The sequence below is a fragment of the Neospora caninum genome, chromosome X, assembly GCF_000208865.1.
Source record: "Neospora caninum Liverpool complete genome, chromosome X".
In the NCBI taxonomy this organism is placed as follows: Eukaryota; Apicomplexa; class Conoidasida; order Eucoccidiorida; family Sarcocystidae; genus Neospora; species Neospora caninum.
In genome coordinates this window covers 5290632-5309595 of record NC_018396.1, presented here as the reverse complement: position 1 = coordinate 5309595, position 18964 = coordinate 5290632, and the positions used below count along the sequence as shown (strand labels likewise).

The 18964-nt window shown below is 59.2% G+C and overlaps 2 protein-coding genes across 2 annotated transcripts; one reads left to right on the top strand and one right to left on the bottom strand.

The window, feature by feature from the left end:
* Positions 1–13: 13 nt before the first annotated feature.
* On the top strand, positions 14–6678 carry NCLIV_050980 (conserved hypothetical protein; the record flags this gene model as incomplete). The annotated part of the gene is made up of 5 exons (XM_003884652.1): positions 14–27; positions 393–532; positions 1214–1425; positions 1830–3002; positions 3841–6678. The coding sequence occupies 5 exons, from the start codon at positions 14–16 to the stop codon at positions 6676–6678; spliced, it is 4377 nt and encodes a 1458-aa protein (XP_003884701.1).
* Positions 6679–9271: 2593 nt separating this feature from the next.
* On the bottom strand, positions 9272–17639 carry NCLIV_050970 (uncharacterized protein; the record flags this gene model as incomplete). The annotated part of the gene is made up of 5 exons (XM_003884651.1): positions 9272–10593; positions 11644–11761; positions 12082–12138; positions 12552–15239; positions 15606–17639. The coding sequence occupies 5 exons, from the start codon at positions 17637–17639 to the stop codon at positions 9272–9274; spliced, it is 6219 nt and encodes a 2072-aa protein (XP_003884700.1).
* Positions 17640–18964: the final 1325 nt, after the last annotated feature.

Below are 18964 nucleotides of genomic sequence, written 5' to 3'. Positions count from 1 at the left end.
TAAAGTCTGGCGTATGTTTGTCTTGCGGTGAGATGTACATACTCACAGTCGAACTTGAAGTGGACGCACTCATTGGCAAATGCCGTCGCGGATTCTTCCAGATGGTTGCCTGCATGTCCGTCAACTGCATTAACGTTGAGCGCTTCATATTCACCGTAAACTGTTTGAGGCGTACATACAGCGTAACTAAGTTGAGGTGTATGTACGGTTGAGCAGAGGCGTACACGATTCGGCGCCTGATCTGCACGCGATGGATTCCAGTGGGAGAGACTGAACCGAACCTTTCCACAACCGTCTCTCAATGTTTTTCTGATTTTGGTTTCACTCATGGCGCCGGTGTCTCGATTCTCTCATCGTGCTCTTTATGCCTGTCCGATCCGTGCCTTTCTCAGTGCGGCTCCCCTGACCCAAAGGCGGAGGACTGGGCTCGTCTCCTCTGAGAGACTATCTTCTGCCGCAGTCTCAGGGCCTTTGTCTCCGCCAGATGTCAACGGCCACATTTCGTCAGGTCGCCCTTCCGTGAGGACTTCCGGTACAGTGCGGTTGTCGTTGGAAGAGTCCGTGCCTTCCTTCACTGGTTCCCTTTCCCCTTCGTCTCCTGTCTCCGGTTCCTCGCGCGCTCTGTCATTTCCCAGCCGCGCTGCTTCTCCGCCGTCTCTCTTGCCTCAAACATCTGTCGCTCACGCCTCTTCTTCCTCTCGTCTGGGCAGCCCCTGTTTCCGCTCTCGACCGCCTTCTACTCACCCATCCCCTGCGTCGTTTTCCTCTGCGTCGGCAGCGTGTCGGTCTCTCCCTCGTTCACCGAGCACCCAGCTCGACAGCCACGCCGTCGCATGCAACCGATCGCACACAGGCTCGCCATCCCGTTGCGCCTCTCTTGTCAGTTTGTCTCCCCGCGCGTGGCCTCGCGTGTCCTCTCTGTCGGTCTTCGGTTCCAAACCGTCGTTTCCTCCCGGCGCTTCCCGGGCGCGTTCTCCTCGCCCTTCCCAGTGGCGCCTTCCTGCTCCACCGGTTGTGGGTCTTCCTGCGCGCCTCTCGTCTTCCCCTCTTTCTTCCTCCCTTTCTTCCTCTCTTTCTTCCTCGCTTTCTTCCTCTCTTTCTTCCTCTCTGCTTCCTCCTGGTTCATTCGCGATTTCCTTTCCTTCCCCCCCGAACTCGTCTTCGCGTGCTTCCGCCTTCCCTCCCTGGGATGTCATTTCGACGCCTTCCGCAGCAATCCCGGACGCAAACTGGCTCATCTGGAGGTGCGTCCACCCGGGAAAACGTCAACGCGAACTATGGCGGCTCCAGACAGCCACACGAGACGCGAGGTGTACGTACACCGCAGCTGCCAGGCCTCGGCGAAAGGTCGTCGTCATCCCTATGGACGTGAAGAAAGATGACTTCTCTTCTTCCTCGGCCCTGTCGGTAACAGAATCGGAGAAGGTAGGAGCCAAGCATAGTCGCGAGCGTTTCTGCAAGCGATGCAGCTTCTGTCACGCGTCGTAGCCCCGTCCCCTCTACACGTGGCGTTTTGGTTTCGGTTTTCGTTCCCACCCACAATCTTCCACCCTCTCTCTGGTGAACATGACACCGCTAGACGAAGCTACAAAGGCCACCTTGAGTCCGCATGGATGACGCTAGATCGACGCGCTTCCTTTGTCACCTCTCTTTTCTGCGTCGTTCCAGTGCGCTGAAAATGCGCCTGCAGTGCCAGGTGTCATCTTCCCCTCTCTCGAGTCCCTCTTTTTTACATGATTTTGAAACACCCTTTCCCGCGCACTTGTCCGCCTCCGCAGAATATTTGATGCGGGACGTCCGCCTGGTGTTCTCTTGTTTTTGCGTTTCAGCTAGCGCTACCGGACCAGTCTTCTCTCCGTCACCTGTCGAAGACGCATGCAGTCGCCGCCTTTCGCAGCTTGCGTCTCCTCGCTGCCTCTGTGCCTCGAGATGCAGACTACTGCGATGCGCTTCTCGCACGAACTGTGCGACTGTGTCCATCTTTTTTGCCCATCGAGATTCGCTCGGTGGCTAAGACTCTTGTCTTCTCGCTCCCTCCCAATTGCGATGTACGTACACTTCAGACGGCGCTCCTGAAGCAGGTGCGCAATCTCCCACTCCACGCGTTCGCGGCCGATGTCCGAGTTCTCGCAGACCTCTTCTCGCTTTTCCCTTTTCTTCCTCTCTCCGCTCTCGCCCCAGCCAATGGAGTGCGTCTCGCTTCTCTCCTCCCCTCAAATCCGTCCGCTTCTTCCTCTTCTTCCTCTTCTGCCTCCTCTTCTTCCTCCTCTACTTCCTCTTCTTTGTCAGTTCTTCCACAGCGGCGAAAGCGGCGAGCGCTGCGTTACGAGGCCTTGTGTGTCTCTCCGGCACAGCGCGAGCTCGTCTCGGATGCTCTTCGGAGTCTCGTGGAGGCGTTTTTGAAGTTCCATTTGCCGTTGCAGAAACGCGGAAAGCTCTTGGAAGCTGGCGACTCGGCCGGCGCCCCAACGCGGGCTTTTGGCGAAGGCGCAACCTCGCCCGAGGCGCGGGGGTCTGTCGGCTGCCTCCCTGCGACTCTTCCGCGCGACGCCACGAGCCGAGACGTGCGCGAGATGCTGGTCTGTTTGTCGGATTTCCACTTTCTCTTTCGGAGCAAACGCGATGACGGTTTCCTCGACTCAGTCTTTAATCGATGCGGGAACTACCTGGCTCTGCACAGCCTCCACGAATTGACGGGGAAAAGCGCGAGTCTCATCCTCAACGCTTTCGTTCTCTGCAACCAGAAACACGAACACTTGTTTCAGCAAATCGCCAGGCGCCTGCCGCTCCTCGCTGCATGCATGCGCCCGAAGGACGTCGCCCTCGCGGCCAACGCGCTCGCTCGCGCAGAACTTCGCTCGCTTCCGGCCTTCGCGGCGCTCTCCAGCCGCGCGAAAGAGACGCTCGACGACTTCCAACCGCAAGACATCTCCAACCTCCTCAACGCCTTCGGGAAGCTTGAAATCCTCGATGTGGAACTCTTCAACCGCGCAGCGCCCAAAGTGAGGAGAACTGCGCCTTCGCAGGACACGGGCGCGAATGCCGCCGACACCGATCCCGCTTCTTAAAAATTCGCACACAACGGCCTTCAGTCGCTTGCACATACACACACACACACATATAGGTCTGGGCAGGTGTACACATATGCTTGTGCATATATATGTATATATATTATTTGGAGGTAGATTCCTATTCGTTTTTAAACGTTCATGTATGTGTGTGTACATGTAAAGTGGTGGGGAGAGAGGGAGGTGCGTTGATTTGCTGTGTCCTCGATCTTGTTTGTTCACTGCCGAGAAGGCGGGAGCTCGTGGATCTGGTCGTTAACATTCCAGTTCGAGCGAGAACAGCGAGTGGGAAACAGGGAAGAATGGAAGGTGCGGCAAACTGGGGCGTCCAGAAGCTTGGTTCCTTTGGTCCATTTATATATATATATATATATATATCCGGATATAGATCTGGATTCATATGTGAATCTCTATGTCGACATACGTCTATTTATACATATATACGTATATACGTATATACATCGGTAATGGACATAACGGAAATTCTCGGTGTGAAATACCTCGACTTGACTATGAATGGTTCGACAGGCAACCGCGAACAGTGTGTGTTTGGTTTTCGCTTATGCACTGCGTTTTTCATGAGGTGTCTCTGTGTGGATCTAACAAGAAGGAAGAGGATGATAGCTGGAGTTTTAGAGAGGAAAGGCGGGAGGGAACCGGGGCGAGAAAGAGGCGCGTGCGAGTCGACGGCGACAGCGCGAGAGGGTCGCGAGAGAGAGGCGCAAGAGAGGTTCACAAACTTGCACTCTGTGTTTTCCCCTGTGTGTTTCAGATTGCGGATGGGATTCGCGACTACAATCCGCAGCATCTGTCGAATATTGCGCATGCATACAGCAAGGTGTCGGTGCCGCAGAGTGAGTTGTTTGTTCGCATCGCAGAGATGACGCGGAGGTCGGTCCAGAATTTCTCCACCAAGGAGCTGGCCAACCTCGCGCTCGCCTTTGCAAAGATGGACATCCGACACAAGGGTCTCCTTGTCTCGCTCGCCGACGAAGTGCTCTTCCGGGGGACGGCAGGCCTCGCGTTCGGGACTCGCTTCCACTTTGATCTCCTTTCCCTTCAGCAACTCTCTTCCGCCTTCTCCCGGCTCGGCCTCCACGACCCGCGCCTTTTCTTCGTCCTCACGCGCCTCGCAAAAGACGGCGTTCGACGCGCGCTCCTCTACAGGCTCCTCCCAGGAGACGCCCGAGATCCCGAACAGTCCACGCTCCCTTCGTCTACCCCTTCTGGTTCTCACTCTTCCTCCAGTTCCAGTTCTGCTCCAGGTTCTTCTTTGGCCGTCGTGAAGACGCCGTGGATGAGCGTGAAGTGGCGGCAGAAGTACGAGGCGCTGCGTGAGTCTTACGCGTTGAATGGTCAGATGTTTGCGTCGCTCCTCTTGGCGCTCGGCAAGGGAACAGCTTCTCAGACGACGGCGGTCTGCGACCAGTCGTTCAACTCGGTGTGCGCGACAGCGATTCTGCGCCTGGAGCGGCAGTTCTCGGCCGCTGCGCTCTCGCAGATTGCGCGGGGCTGCTACCTCTTGGGACTGCGCGACACGCGCGTGCGGCGGCTCCTGATTCGCGAAACCCTCCCCCGTCTCTCCCAGTTCCCCGCCACCGCCCTCGTGCACCTGCTTTCGAGCTTCGCGAATCTCCAGCTCTACCACGCGGTGCTGATCAAACAGGCGCTTCAGAAAGCGACTCTCCACCTCGCCTCGTACACCGCCGCGGAGGTCGCGTCGATCGTCGTGGCGCTGGAAAAGCTCGGATACCGAGACAGAAATTTCTTGCGAAAAGCCGGGAAAGTTCTCCACCGAAAGCGAGAGGACCTCCCGGCCAGTTTCCTCTGCGGCCTTGTGAATGCCTGCGCGAAACTCGCGGTCGATGACGACGTCCTCTACGCTGCGCTGTTCAAGTCGCTCTTCACCCATCAACACCTTCTCTCTGCGCGACAAGCGCTCACAGCGCTGTACGCGCTTCTCCTCGTCGACGCGCGCCAAACGGACTTGGTCGAACTCCGAGGCGAGGCGCCCCACGGCGACGCAGCTCTGGACGAGACCACGGAGGTCCCAACCGCGCATGGAGGCGCCGCAAATCGAATCGCCGACGCGCGGTTCTCAGGGCATGAATCCAATGACGAAGCGGCGCTGTTGGACGCACAGAGCGAAGCAGAGAGGTTACGGAGACGGACTGGAGGAGAGCCGGCGGAGGGCCAAACGGTGCCGCAGGACATCGCGTCGCCGTCCCAGCGAACAGAGCAATCTGTAAGTGTCGTTTCCCCTTCCTCGTCTCCGTATATCGCATCTCAGCTGCCTTTGGTTCATGCGTTGTTGCGCGCCGCGTATCGTTCGGAGACGCACTTGGAGATAGGTTCGGTGACGCGTCTGCAGATCGTGGATCTCTACCTGCGTCTGCTTCGTCCTGAGCTCTTCGCGTCCCTTCCGTTTGATTTGAAGGCGTTTCTGTCGCGCGTGCGCCGCGTGGACCTGACGCAGCAAGATTGTTTCTCGCTCTCGTCCAAGATGCACAGAGACGTCTCTGCGGCCTTTCTGCGCATCGGACTCGTCCATCGCAGTGAGGTGCAATTCGGCCCCTTCAGCCTGGACATTGTCCTCGGGGATCGGCTGGCCGTCGAGATCGACGGGCCTTCTCACTTCTACAGAGAGACGTGCATGCGCGTCGCCTCCTCGCGCCTCAAGCAGCGGCTCCTCAGGGAAATGGGCTGGACGCTTCTCCCCGTCTCCTTCTTCGAGTGGAGACAACTCGTGACGCCTGAGCGGAAGATCGCCTTCTGCGCGCGCTTCTGGCCCCACGTCCTTGCCCTCGCAGACGGCGACGCGCGTGCCAGCGAAGCGCCGCGCGACGGAGACGGGCGAGAAGAACCAGTTAGCAGCTTGCGCGCGGAAGAAGGCCGCGACGCGGAGAAAGAGAAGGGACAGGGTGCGGAAGAGAGAGACGACGAGAGAGACGACGAGAGAGACGACGAGAGAGACGACGAGAGACGCCGCACGCAGAGAAGGGGGTTTGCGGAAGTGTTGCAGTGCCGCAAACCGCGCCTCGCCGACTTCTTGTGGCTCGTGGAGCAACAGGGATCCACGGTGACGCGTCAGCGCCTGGCTGAGGCGATGAATCGGTTCCGGCGTCTCCTGTCCCCCCCGGCGGCAGGGGAAACGCAGCGCCTGGCGCTCGCGGGCCTTCAGGGTGGAGGCCGGGAGGGCTTGTCTCTCGCGCCTGGCCGTCTTCTTCCGCCTTCTGAGGAGGACGGAAAGGACGTCTGGGCACAAATGAAAGGCAAGGCGGCTCGGCACCTCCCCGCCACCGTGCGTCGCAGGGGCCGCCGGTGGAAAGACGCAGAGGAGGGAGCAGCCGCAGCCGACGAGACTGCGAGACAGGGCTCGGGCGACGGTTCGGGCCACAAGACGCCCGTTTCAGTGCGGAAACGCGGAAGGAAGTGGACCTTTGAAACCGAGGAAACGGTGTTCCACGTGCAAACAGGCCGAAAGGCGGAGAAATCTGGAGAAGACGTGAAATATAACACAGGCAGCGAAGCAGCGACCGTCGTGGTGGCGCGACCGTCTCCGCTCGACCGTCTTCTCGCCTCGTCAGATTTCGACAAATCGGACAAGTGAAACAGGGTCAGGGCGTCGGACGCAACTTCGTTTCACGCTTGTTCTCCTCTTTGCGACCTTTCTTCCGATTTCCTGCGTCTGGCTGTTTCTCGCCGTCTCGTCTCGGTTTTTTTTGAGGCGTATCCTCTCTGTCTCTCGAGACGTTGTCTCTCCTCTTGTCCTAAATCGTGTTTCTACTTTTCCAGCCCTAAGAAAGCCTTTCGTCTCCTTATCGAACCCTATACCTTTTCGAATCCTTCTCGAACCCTGAACCGTTTTGTCTCCTCGAACCCTAACTCTCACCGCTCCACTTTAGTTCCCCGTTCTTTTCTTTGTCCGCATGTCGTTGTTTCCCTGTCGCCTTCCGCTTTCCGCAGTGCTTCGCCTTTTTCCTACCCGCTACCCGCGCTGGGCGTCCTTGGGCCGCCGAAGTTGGTATCACTCGTCGATTGCCCTGCTGCCGAGAACAGACCTAAAACGCGTGCCATAACGCGTCTCAGCCACGCACCTACACACCTTCGCTTAACCAGACGTCCCCGCAGATGCATACGGATACAGAGGTGGCTGCAGAGAGTGGAGAAGCGAGCCTGCGCATGCAGTTTGCTTCTCTGTTGGGGCCAGCGCACGCGAAAGTGAGAAAAGCCCTCTGAGCCAGAGTGTCGCCTCCGCGATGTGCTCGCGCTGTGGACATCGCCCATTCGAGCACGGCGAGAAACGGGATGTGTTTGTTTCGAGAGATCTGCTAGCAAGTCTCTGTTTCACGGACGTATGTGAATGCCAGTCAATTCATCGGATGCTTTCCCTGGGGGCTCGTGGATAGGAGCGAGACAAAAGACCTGAACTGAGATGTTTGTGTCGTTTTCGTCTTTGCGGTTAGGCGCGTCCGACAGAGAGGTTGTCCTGCAGGCACTAGCGTTTCTCGTGTTTGGGCCATTGACTGCAGCTACAGCCAGGAAGATGCCTGCAGAACCTTCGGGCCATTCCCTTCTCCGATCGTTACTCCCGCACACAGTCTGCCCACGCTCGGCCACATGCCGAGGTTGACTGCACACCTATATGCAGGTTTAAAGTGCTCTCTCCATTTTCTTTACACCCTGGTTATCTTGGCAAGTATCAAAGGGCAACGACTCACAGCCGTTCCTTTCCTAGCTCTAACGGCCTCGACTTGTGCACCCTGGAGACGTGCGGTGTTTCTTGTCAGCTCTGGCTACCATGCGTGGCAGCAGTTTCCGGCCTTTCGCAAGTGTCTACCGCTGTGTGCTTGCTCTGGGCGAGAAACGGCAAGTCTGCATTCTCTCGTTTTTCTAACGCCAGGACTAAGTGCAGCGCTGCCGCGTTCACGGCAGCCTCTCGGGCCTGTGAACAAGTCTTGAGGTTCTCAGAGTTCCTATCCCGTTTTCGCGACGGGAAAGAGTTTTCTGGAGATACCTGAGGACGACAGAACGGAAAGAGCGCTGTTTTGTGGAGCCGGGAAACGAACGACTCCCTCTTTCGTTTGCACAAGAACCTTCACCCCGCTCTCGGCCCTTGGGATGTTTCAGGGCTGCGGGGGGGGGGGGGGGAGCCGAAATCGTGTTCGCCTCCGAGACGCATTTGCCTCCTCGGAACTCAGGGGACACAGAAAAGCATGCAAACAGTTAGGTATACAGGCAGATCCGAACGCGCGTTCCTGGACACGCCCTCGGATCGCACAAGAAACAGAGACCGAGACGGCGGTGAACGAAAGAGAGACAAAAGCGAAGAGCCACGAATCGAATCGGCGTGAGGCTCGAACACATTCCCTGTCGCGCGCGGTTTCTGGCGATTCCTTGCTGCCCACACAACTCGTGGTTTCAGCATCCCAGAGAGAACGCCGATGTGCGCGCAACATACATGAACCACACACTCCCTCCACCGGGCGTCTGCGCTGCTTCGTGCAGCTTTCACAAATCGGATTTTCAGAGCGTTTTCCTCGCACGGGTCGCAAATGGGACACCGCGAGGCGAGAGAGCCGCTCGACGCCAGAAGACCTCTTTCTCTCTCGATCGCGGTCACTCTGCTTTTCGTGTCTTCCCCTTCACGCCGACGAACAGGCATACCGTGCCTCGCCGTCGTTTCTCTCTTTGTATGGGATGCTGCCGCGCGCCAGCCTCGGGGAGGCCCCATGGGCTGGGTTCCTCGAGGACGTCCACCTCTACACATGCCCTCGGAAAGGCAACAACGCGCGGGTTCACAGACCTGCGAATTCGCTTCTGGGATTCACCACTCGCGCCTTCTTCAACGAAAAGAGAAAAAGGAACTGTCCTCTTCTCTCGCCTCTCTCTGGGTCTGACTCCGTGGCGTTTGGTTCCAGAGGCACAGCACGCGCCAGAGGAGAGACCCTCGCTCGCTGGGCAGAGTCGCAAAAACCTGGAGCGGCGAGACGCGTGTGTGCCAAGAAGAAAGGCCAGTCGAAACCACACGCAACATTTCACAGCTGGGGTACAGACAAAACGGCAAATCGGACGCAGGAGCGGGGCGACAGCACTCGCTGTCGGTTTTCGCGTGAGGCCTGTCTTGAAAAATATGCGCACAGAACGCTTCGTCGCGCACTTTCGCACCGCGCTTAAAGACGGGCGCAACTGAACGAAGGACGTTAAAATGACCAGGAGAACGACGAGGCGAGAACGCGGTCGTGGCGATCCTGCAACAAGAGAGGCAAATGAGGGAGCGTTTGCCACTCGGCTCGCCCCTTGCTCAGCGCGCCCGTAACGTCCCACGGATAGGATGCGACTAACTGGAACTCTTTCTCGCGAGACAACGGCGTGGGGGGAAGCGCCGGCTTGTCGCTGACGGAGTCCCGAGCCAGCGCCTCGAAGGCTTCGACCGGCGTCGCGGGCCTGTCTCCTTCCAGCTGCGATCGGCTCTCTGCGCATTCTTTCTCCCCGTGCGGCGACGCACTCCCTTCCTCCGCGAACGGTGAGCCGAACGAACGAGGGAAGGACGACACGGACGCACCGCATCCAAGGGAAGGCGTCGGTGTCTCTTCGAGCTCGGCCTCCTCTGTCTCCTTTCTGCTCCCGCACGCGCCTTCTATCGGACCGAGCTCCGAGAACGCGTCCTTCTTGACCTCGACAGGGTCCTGCGTTGCACACAGTTCCGGGATTTGCCCACCTGGACCGCTCTCGGAAACTTTCCTTCTCTTTTCACGAGCTTGGCAGAACACGCCTTCGCACGAGGCCTTCTCGCCGGCGGCCTCACTGTCCCCGGGCGAGAGGCAGTCCCTGCTGACTCCGTCCTCGCTGCCCCGCTTCTTCTCCGCCCCGCGCCTCAGCTCCGCCGAGGCGTCCCCACTGACTCCTGCGGGCCTTCCGAGTTCGGGCGCCGCGGCGCACCGCTTCTGCTCCAACGCCTTCACTTCATCCTTCACGCTCTCGGCGCGCGCGCCCCACTTCTCGCTGGTGGGACCAAAGAGCGCGGGAAAGAAAATCGGCTCAAAAAAATCTGTGCGCGAGATCGGACGCAAACTCTCGACTGCAGCCTCCAGCCGCCGACTGCATCCTCCGCCTTGGCTCCGCCCTGCCTGCCTCTCTTGGGGCTTGCTGCTTCCGGGCAGAAAAGGGTAGACCGAGGCGTCGCTCGCCTCCTCGGACCGGAGCTCGCCAGTGTGATGCTCAGGCGCACGCACGGCGTCGTCCGGTCCGGAGACACCGCGGGGACCGAGAAACGTCGGGGACGACGGAGCCTCGCCCTTTTGCGGGCCCAAGCCGTCGGCAGACGCGAGTTCGTGTCGGCGTGTTCGCATGGAGCTCGTCAAGGGGGCGTCCGCGCCAGATGCCTCCGAAGAGCCTTGGCGCGGCTGAGACGCCGACAACGAAGACGAACGCGAAGAAGACTGGTGTCCTCGCCGAGAACGCCCCAACTCGGCGCGGCGGCTCGCGCTGTTGGCGCTCGCTGCGTCGCGTCTCAGAATCCAAGCTGCAGGGCCGAACACACGCAGAAAAGGCCGAAATCGTTCACGCTGCGAGCTATAAAAATTTGTCGGGCGGAGAGAGACAGGAGGGGGAGTTCGGAGGAGAAACGAACACCCGAAAAAAGACGGAAACGAATCCGTTCCGACAATAAAAAGAAGCAGGCTCTACTCTCAGCGAAGCTTTTGCCTCGGGAAAATCCGACAAGCACTGTCGCTGCTGCGATGCCACCACGTGCAAGGCCGCACCACCAAGGCACTTGCGGAGCTTTTCGCTCGGCTCAAAACACGCAGGCCTTTTGACGGAACACAGATTCATTTCGCGCACGGTGTTCGACGAGGCGTTTCGTCCCGTGTCGAAAAGGAGCAAAGAACGACGACGACGACGGCACCCAGAACCTCTCGGAACAGATATTTCTGCCGCAGACGCAAAATATGTGGGGTCGCCGCGGGGCCACATCCCCAGGATCGCCTCAAAGGACGCGCACAAGACGGCACGATAAGGATCCCACAGGGGAAGCGCAGCCGACACCCGAGCCGCTCTGCGGAAACGCGCCCCGCGGACAAGTCGACGCACACGCGCCCACACAATCGAGACGGACGAGAGGTCTCACAACTACACAGATCGGGGATTCATGGTGGAAAGTGTCCCCCGCTGGCCCAGCCTTGGGCTGTAGACGGACAGCACGGCACAGCGTCAAGAAAACTTGGAAGTCACCAGGCTCTCGCGACGAGAAAGACGTGTCTCTCAGGAGTCTATCGAGGGGGGGGTCCACATTTCCTGGAGCCAACTGTCTTCTCCACGGAAGTCGATAGGCAAAGGCGTACGCAGCGCGAAAGACCGGGCCTCATGATCCTCCGCCCAAGAAAGAGAAACCCAAGGGGACTCTCCTTCTTCGGCTCTCTGAGGGGCGACCGGCTGAAACAGAGGAGACGGCTCGTCTCCGTTCGCCACCACCGCGTTTCTCCGTGAGAGAGCCGCTACATGAGGCACAACGGCGCACGAGGTGAAAGGCCATCCTTGGTCGGGGCGAGAAGCCACGGGGAAGGAGGCTTACCCGGCTCTTCGTCAGACAAGCCCTCTCCGTCGCTGTCGTGTAGCTGGCGGCCTTTGGCGATAACTTGGCGGAGGAACTGCCGCGCGAGCGAGAATTGTACCCACATGCTGTCGAAATCCTGAGAAAAAACGGCACAGAGAAAATTCGACACCGTCAAACAGGAGACCAACGCGAGGCATGCCTGTCCACGCATCGACACAAACCTTGAAGAAACAGAAAGAAATACACATAGAACGCGAGGTAGACCGGTGGACACCTGGTGGATGGATACCAACCTAGATACAAACCTGGAAAGATATATATATATATATACTCATATGTAGATATAGATGGGTAGATATGGTGCAGATCGATGTGTAGGATAGATGGCTACCCGTAGCACAAGAAACACAGATCGGGAGGCGGTGGTGAGGGAGGAGAATTGAAGGCGTGGCGTACCCCATTGACGTAAGGAAAGACTTTCAAAACCTCCTCCTGGTCGCCTCGGTAACGAACCTGAAAAAACAGAGACACGCCGGACATTTTCCCGCCAGGTTGTGAGCAGGCTCTGCCCGACAACACAGTTCCTCAAGCATGGAGGGGTTAAGGCACCGAGCACAGACCAGAAACGATAAACCCTGGTGCTGAGGCTCTGAATATCGGAGAAGCGCCGCACAGACGGGTGGAGCTGTTCCAGCGCCAGCGCGAAACCGCACAGTCCAACCACCAGGACATTCCCACGCGCACGGAATCCTTTTAGGTAGATCTGTTTCCCTCTCGCTCTCTCTCTCTACCACACGCTCTACGTGTGTGCGTGTCCGTCTCGTGGACAGAAGCGAAGACGACCCGCGTGTCGAGCAGCGTCGGCCCTCGCTCTCACCGGCCGCGAGGCCTCACCGAAAGCCTGTGTTTGCATGCGTTTCGCTTACCTTCCAGGCCCCCTGCTGAAAGTAGATACCGCGAACCCCACTGAAGGGTTTCTTCCCCACGTTGAACCGTTTGGTTCGGCCGCCACGAGGTCTGGTGAGGTTTTTGAGGCCGTCCAGTTCCTCGAATCGGGCCCCAGCTGCGATGTTCATTTCCCTGCGCTTCTGCACAAACGCGGTGAAGCCTTTGGCATCGGCGTCCCCGCACGCACTCGAGTTTCGGCTCTCTTCCTTTCCGTCTTGCTCGCCGAAGCGGCCGTCCCCGGCTGCGCCTAGGTGTCGCCCCCTGTCAGAGTCTGTTCCACTCCCTGCGTTCTTTCCGGGATCTCCGACGCTCCTCTCTCGAGGTCCACCAGTGCGTCGCTTGTTTTGTCCCGCCTGCGCGACGGCCTGCGCACGCAACTCCGCGTTAGCGCCTTCGCGGCCGGGGTCGGCGGCCGCAGGTGGTCCCGCCTCCGGCGCGGCGATGAACGTTCCGCCGTTTGTGGGGCGCCCGTGCGGAAGCCCCGAGGGGGTTCCAGCAGAAGGAAAGGGCCGCTGGTAGTCGCTGGTCGCCGGCAGAATCGCTGCGAAGGCCTGGCCCCAGGGATCGAGGGAGAATCCCGAAAACGGGTCTTCCATCTGGTCCAAGAGGCTGCTTGCGTGGAGGAGCAGAGGGAGGGGGAGGCTGAAGGACGGCGCCGCTTTTCCGTCGACAGACGAGGGAAAGGCCGGCGCCGACGCCGCTGCGCCCTCCTCGCGCTTCAGGTCCTCGAGCGTCTGCGAGACGAGCGACTCAAAGGACTGCTTCTCCAGACTGAATAGAGACATCGCCGCGACATCTGCCGCGAGCTCGACAGCGCTGAGCAGCGGCCGCGAAACGTGCCCGGCCACGAAAACGCCAGGAGCTCGCTCGTAGACCTGCGGGCCGTAGAACGCAGGCGAAACGCTCGAGAGGGAAGCGTGGTAAAACATGCCCGAGTCTGTGGATGGGCCAGGCGGGGGACGGGCCGAAGCTGGCGAGGGGTAAAAGGGCAAGGGCCCCTGCTGGGACTGCAGACGCGAAGGAAAGTAGGGCAAGGCTGCATCACACGGCGGACGGGATCCCGGCGCCTCGCCTGAAGACACAGAGTACGAAGGTCCCAGGAACGCCTCGTCGCCGATGCCTCTGTAGCGCGATGAAAACGGAACGGGCGGGAACGGCCCGTCGGAGATGAACGGCGAGGGGAACGGTGAGAACGGAATATCGGCCGATGCAGGCAACAGCGAAGACGCAGGGACGCCGGCGGAACCAGAGGAGGAAGGGAACGACGCCACAGTCGTCCCAGCACATGTCGACGACGAGAACGGCGAGGGCGGACACGACGTCGACGGGAGTTGCTGCGCGGACTTCCCCTCCGGGGTCTGAGGGTACTGGGCACTCGCCCGAGCCTCCTCGGGGTACACCTGCGGCGACCCCTCGGGCTGATGTCCACCAGACGGAGCGTACATCTGGAAAGACGCATTCACGCTCTGAGGCGGAGACGCTCTTGGTCCACCGGGGGTCCCCGGCCCAGCGTGACTGCCTGAGACGCCCAAGTGGCTAAAGTTCTGTCCCGCTCCCCCGTCGCCTGTCAGAGGCTGCCCCGCGAGTCCCCCCCCCAGCCGCATTCTCTCCTCTCGTTCCCTGCGCATGCGCTCCTGCCCTACGGCCTCCGCGGCGTTGAGGGGCTGTCGCGCGAACGACGGCGCGTTCGCGTCCGCGCAGTGTTCCGGAGGCGACCCGCGAAAGCCTCCGCCTTGCTCGTGCGTCTCGCTCGCCGCCGGCGCCACCCCGCGGGACCTCGCGTCTTGAGCACCTGCGAAGCGTCTCTGCGCGTCTTCTCCGGCTGCACCCACTGCGGGAGGCCACCCGAGCGCGGCCGGACCTGACGAGAAAACGGTCTCCGAGGCGCGTGTCCCATCTTCCCTTCGCCACGAGTCGGGCCACGCGGGCACCTGGTGGGAAGCGTCGCCCGAGAAGGCCTCAGGTCGGCTCGACCACGCGGGAGCCTCCGTCGGAAACGGTTCGGCCTGGACGGGGAACTTCCAGCACTCGTGCTGCGGCCTTTCCATGCCCGTCGCCGGGTAGAAGCTTGGCTGAGGCATCTGGCCGTAGGGACTGTACGGGCAGTCGGCGCGGCCCTGAGCCGCCTTGTCGGTCTGGGTTCTCTCGATGTTTCCGGCGCCTTCGCGTCCGGAATGCGGGGGTGCCCACATCTCCCTGGCGTCCATCTCTCTCCACCTCTCTGGCGGCGGGAAGGAAGAGAACTCGCTGCTTTGTCCGTGTGGTGGACTGCTCCCGTAGGACATGTGCATCAGGGATGGGACGTGAACGCCGTCAGGAACTCCTGGCGACGCGTTGGAAAAGAACGGATACCTTCCCTCGTTCCCGTACGGCACACCTTGAGGATGTGCAGCCGGAGGCGACGGGTTTCCCCAACAGCTGCCGCGGTACTTGTCGGCATCGTTCTCAGGGAAGGACGCGCCGGACGAGAAGGAGAACGAAGGAGGATAGGGCGATCCTTCTGGTTTCGAAGACTCCGCTGGACTTCCACTTCGAGGGGCAGGCGGACACTCCGACAGACACGGAATGTAGTTGGCCACATCCTGATTGGAGGGGAGACGGCCGAAGTCGCGGGCGAAGCGTCGGGCCCACTCGCAGAGCATCCGCGCGCGCGGCTCCCCGTACATCTGGCAAACGCAAAAAAGAGACGCACACAAGGAGACGCGCGGATCGTTTCCGTGCTTCACGCCCCGCTTCGTCTTGAGAGGAAGGATTGGCGGAAGGCCTCCCCTCCAGCAAGACGGGTGGCGCAGCGTTCGAGGGCGATTTACAAAGAGTCGGCGCAAGAACGACGGACAGACACGCGTCAGATGTGAAGCGCGGCAGGCAAAAAAGCACAAGTACCCCGCATAAAGAGGACACATGCGAAAGGGAAGACGCGAGGTCGAGGAGCAGGAAACAAGACGGTGGCGGAACAGGCGCGCGTTTCAAACACGCACGCCTGATCTGGTTTTCCCGTTTCAGGCGTTTGTCGCGGGCCCTCTGCGACTTACCTTGCAGGAGAAACTCTTTTGGCGTTTGGTGCCATCGATGAGAACCTCGGCGCGCCAGGCTTCCTTTTTCTTGTGGAAGTACATCTTCGCCGGCTGTGGCGACCCGCGCTTTCGCTTGGTCGACGTCACAGCGTCTCCCTCCAGACTCCTCCGATTTGCGTCACCTTCGTCCTCTGCTTGTCGGTCCGCCCCGAAGCACTCTCGCGAGGCGCCTTGCCCCTCTCCTTCGTGTCCTCTCTCTGCGTCGTCCTCCACTGCCTGCACAGGCGGTCCGGGCTGCGCGTGGACGGCGTTGTCAGCACCTTGCCCCCGCTTCTCTTCCCCTTGCGCGTCCCTCTGCTCACCTGGAGCAGCTGTGCGCGTTGCGGTCGCCTGTCTCTCCTCACCCTCCCCTACCACTGTCATCTGCATCTGCAAAGCACCTGAGAAAAGCGACGCGCCGTGTCTTTCCTGCTCTTGTCGAGGCGGAAGAACGAACCCTAAAAAGTTGTTCTCTTCTGCCCCGCGCTCGCGCTCTTCCTCAGGCAGCTGCACTGGCGCGGCCTTAGGCTCCAGTCGAGGGCTTCCGCGGCTGGAGGAGAGGGGCGGACTGAACGACTGAGACGAGGAAGAAGAGAAGCTCGGATGGGTAGTGCTTTCCGTCGGTTTACGCGACAACGTGTACCCCTCTAACCGGCAGCTTCCACCTGAGGAAGGCCCGGCGCCTTCCCCTTTGATGGCGAGCCGCATGTCAGAAGAAAGAGGAAACCCTGACTGCAGGCAGTCTCCCAAAGTCAGCCGGTCTGCCACTTCCCTCTCTTCTTGCTCGCCGGAGCCTTCCTTCTCGGCCTGTCTGCGCGTTACGGAAGCGGAGCGTGGGAGAGAGAACGCGGGCACGGATGACACCGGCCATCCACTGCACGCCGACCGTCCAGGAAGCGAATAAGGATGCGCCCGCGTTTTGCCCTTTCCAGCGCCTTCATTGTGTCCAAAAGCTAGTGACGGTCTGTGCCGTTGAACGGACTCGGAAAGATGAAACTTCGAATACAACTCCTCCGCAGCAGCCTTCAGCGAGTTCTCTGTGCCAAAGTCGCTTGACCTCCCGGGGTTGTCCCCCTGCCTAGGTTGTTCTCCGGGCGTCGCCGCCTCGCCTGTCGAGTCCTCTCCTCCCCTCTTCCGCATTCCGTTTCGCGTAGCACTGGTGTGAAACGCGTGGGCCTCGCCTCCCTGGCTTCCTTGAGAAACTGGAGGAAATGAAAGTGACGCGACGTAAGAAGGCGAGTCGGGATCTTCTTCTCTGTCGCGCTCCTGCGGATTGCAGATAACCGACGCGTTCGTGCCGTAATGCGCAGTGTAGGCAGAACAGGAGGTATCCGAAACTGCTGAAGATAATTGAGAGAGCGGCGCGCCGAAGTGGCGGCCCCTGTCGCCCCTCTCCAGTTTTTGCTTTGCTGCATCTTCCGAAAAACTATGGGCAACTCCTTGAGAGGCTGGGAAAACGTATCCGTAGGACTGAGCAGCCGAGTCGCCTGCAGGAGGCGCCTGCGTTTGGAACCAGAGCGGCGCCGGTTGGCTGCCAGACGAGTACTGATTCGATGAACACGGCTGAACGAGACGAGACGGGTCCACCCCTCCGCTTTCTGAACAGCTGCCTCCATGTTCACGTTGCATGTTCGGGAGGCAGTAGCCCACAGCGCTGCGCGCCTCTTCCGCTGAGAAGGAAAACTCAGGCGCCAGTGCAGAGGGATAGGCTTGAGAGGGAGTGGAGTGGAGAAATGCATTGCGGCCATCGTCCTGGTAGTGTGTCGCGCCTGTGGTGGAACAGCCCGGGGACGGATGTTGACCGCTGAAGGAGTGGCCGCACGAAGCTTGGTCTCTCGAAGCACTGTGAGATGAGTAGAAACTGAGTTCTTCTCTGCGTGCATTGTCCTCCCGCCGTAACGAGCTCGAGGAGTTGAAGATGGTAAAGGGGAAAGGCGACCTGTCCAAGGCATGGCTTACGGATACCCCCGGCTCCGAGCCCATGTCTAACGAGTCAATCTGGAACGTCGCCATTTTGTGGGAGAAATGGCGGAATCTGTCACCCTGTTTGCGGAACTAGAACCGCGACGGCAACCGCACCTCAGACACGGGAAGATTCGAACCTGTCCACTGACGGAAGTCTGTAAACGGAACACTACTGCCGGACTCGATTCTCACGGGGTTGTACCAGAAGGCGCGCCCCGTAGTGTAGGGACAAACGCGCGGTAGAAAAAAAGCATGAAACAAGAGGAGTATGTGTCTTTTTTGCCCGGGGCATAAAGCAATGTCTAAAACGTCGCAGAAATTGTGACTAGATTTACACGAAGCAGGAGTTCCTCGGTGCTCAATGGACATACGGACTACACCACGACAGCTTAGCGGTCCGCGACTTTTTTGTCAGCCCGCGGGGCGGAAGCGCCGAATTTCTTATGGAACCGGGGGGACGCCTCAACAATCGAATGTGACGTGAAGGAGTTTTCCCAAGACATAACGTTCTTCACAACACACTGATTGCGTTATCAAACCTAGAAAAAACGCCAAGAAGTCAGGCAGTATGTCAGCAGATACCTGTGACCGCGCCGCGCTGCGTCGCGAGACAGAATATGTCCATAATGGCACTTTCCGACTAAGAACAACACACCCTGATAGACAGAAAAGGCTTGAATGCGCCGAATTAGGTTTGTAACCAAGAAAAGTGGCCGTGAGAAGTATTCTTCCCCTTGTCTAAAGTGCCTTCCTCATTGACCTCTTGCCAACGTGGGCTGTCACATAGAGGCGGGAGTGGGTCTGGTTGACAAGACAAGACCCGCCGAAGAAGACAAGGACACGCAGCCGTGCCGGTTCAACGGTTCGCGGTCTTGTTCATGTGCCAAGACGTGGGGAAAGACAATTTCCTTGTCAAAAACACGATAAGCCATCAGTGTCGAAAACGTAAGCCATCTTTGTGGACAGTGAAAACGAGAAGGACGCAACCCGGAAGTGATGCATCACCTCCTTGTCAACGACGCCGGGGACCGGGATGCGATGCAGCAGAGGAGTCAACCAAGTCTGAGAGCGCCGAGTAACACGAGATCTAAAAACTCAGAAAAAAAGACACGAGCGTCTCCGGTGTTTCAGGCTATTTTCTTTTGGAGACATAATCAAAAAATCAATAAGCATCATCGGGACAAGCTCGCTTCCGGATCTCGTTGACTTCAGCGACGACGGGATTTGAGAGCTGGGTGTGTCTCGTGTAGAGGGACAGCTGCTTCCACACGAGAAAGGAAAGAGAGGGTTAGTCGGCAGGCTTCGAGCAATAAAGGTGTATACAGAGATCTGAGAGAAAAGGACAAAGTCAATAGACGCCTTGCCGAAGGAAA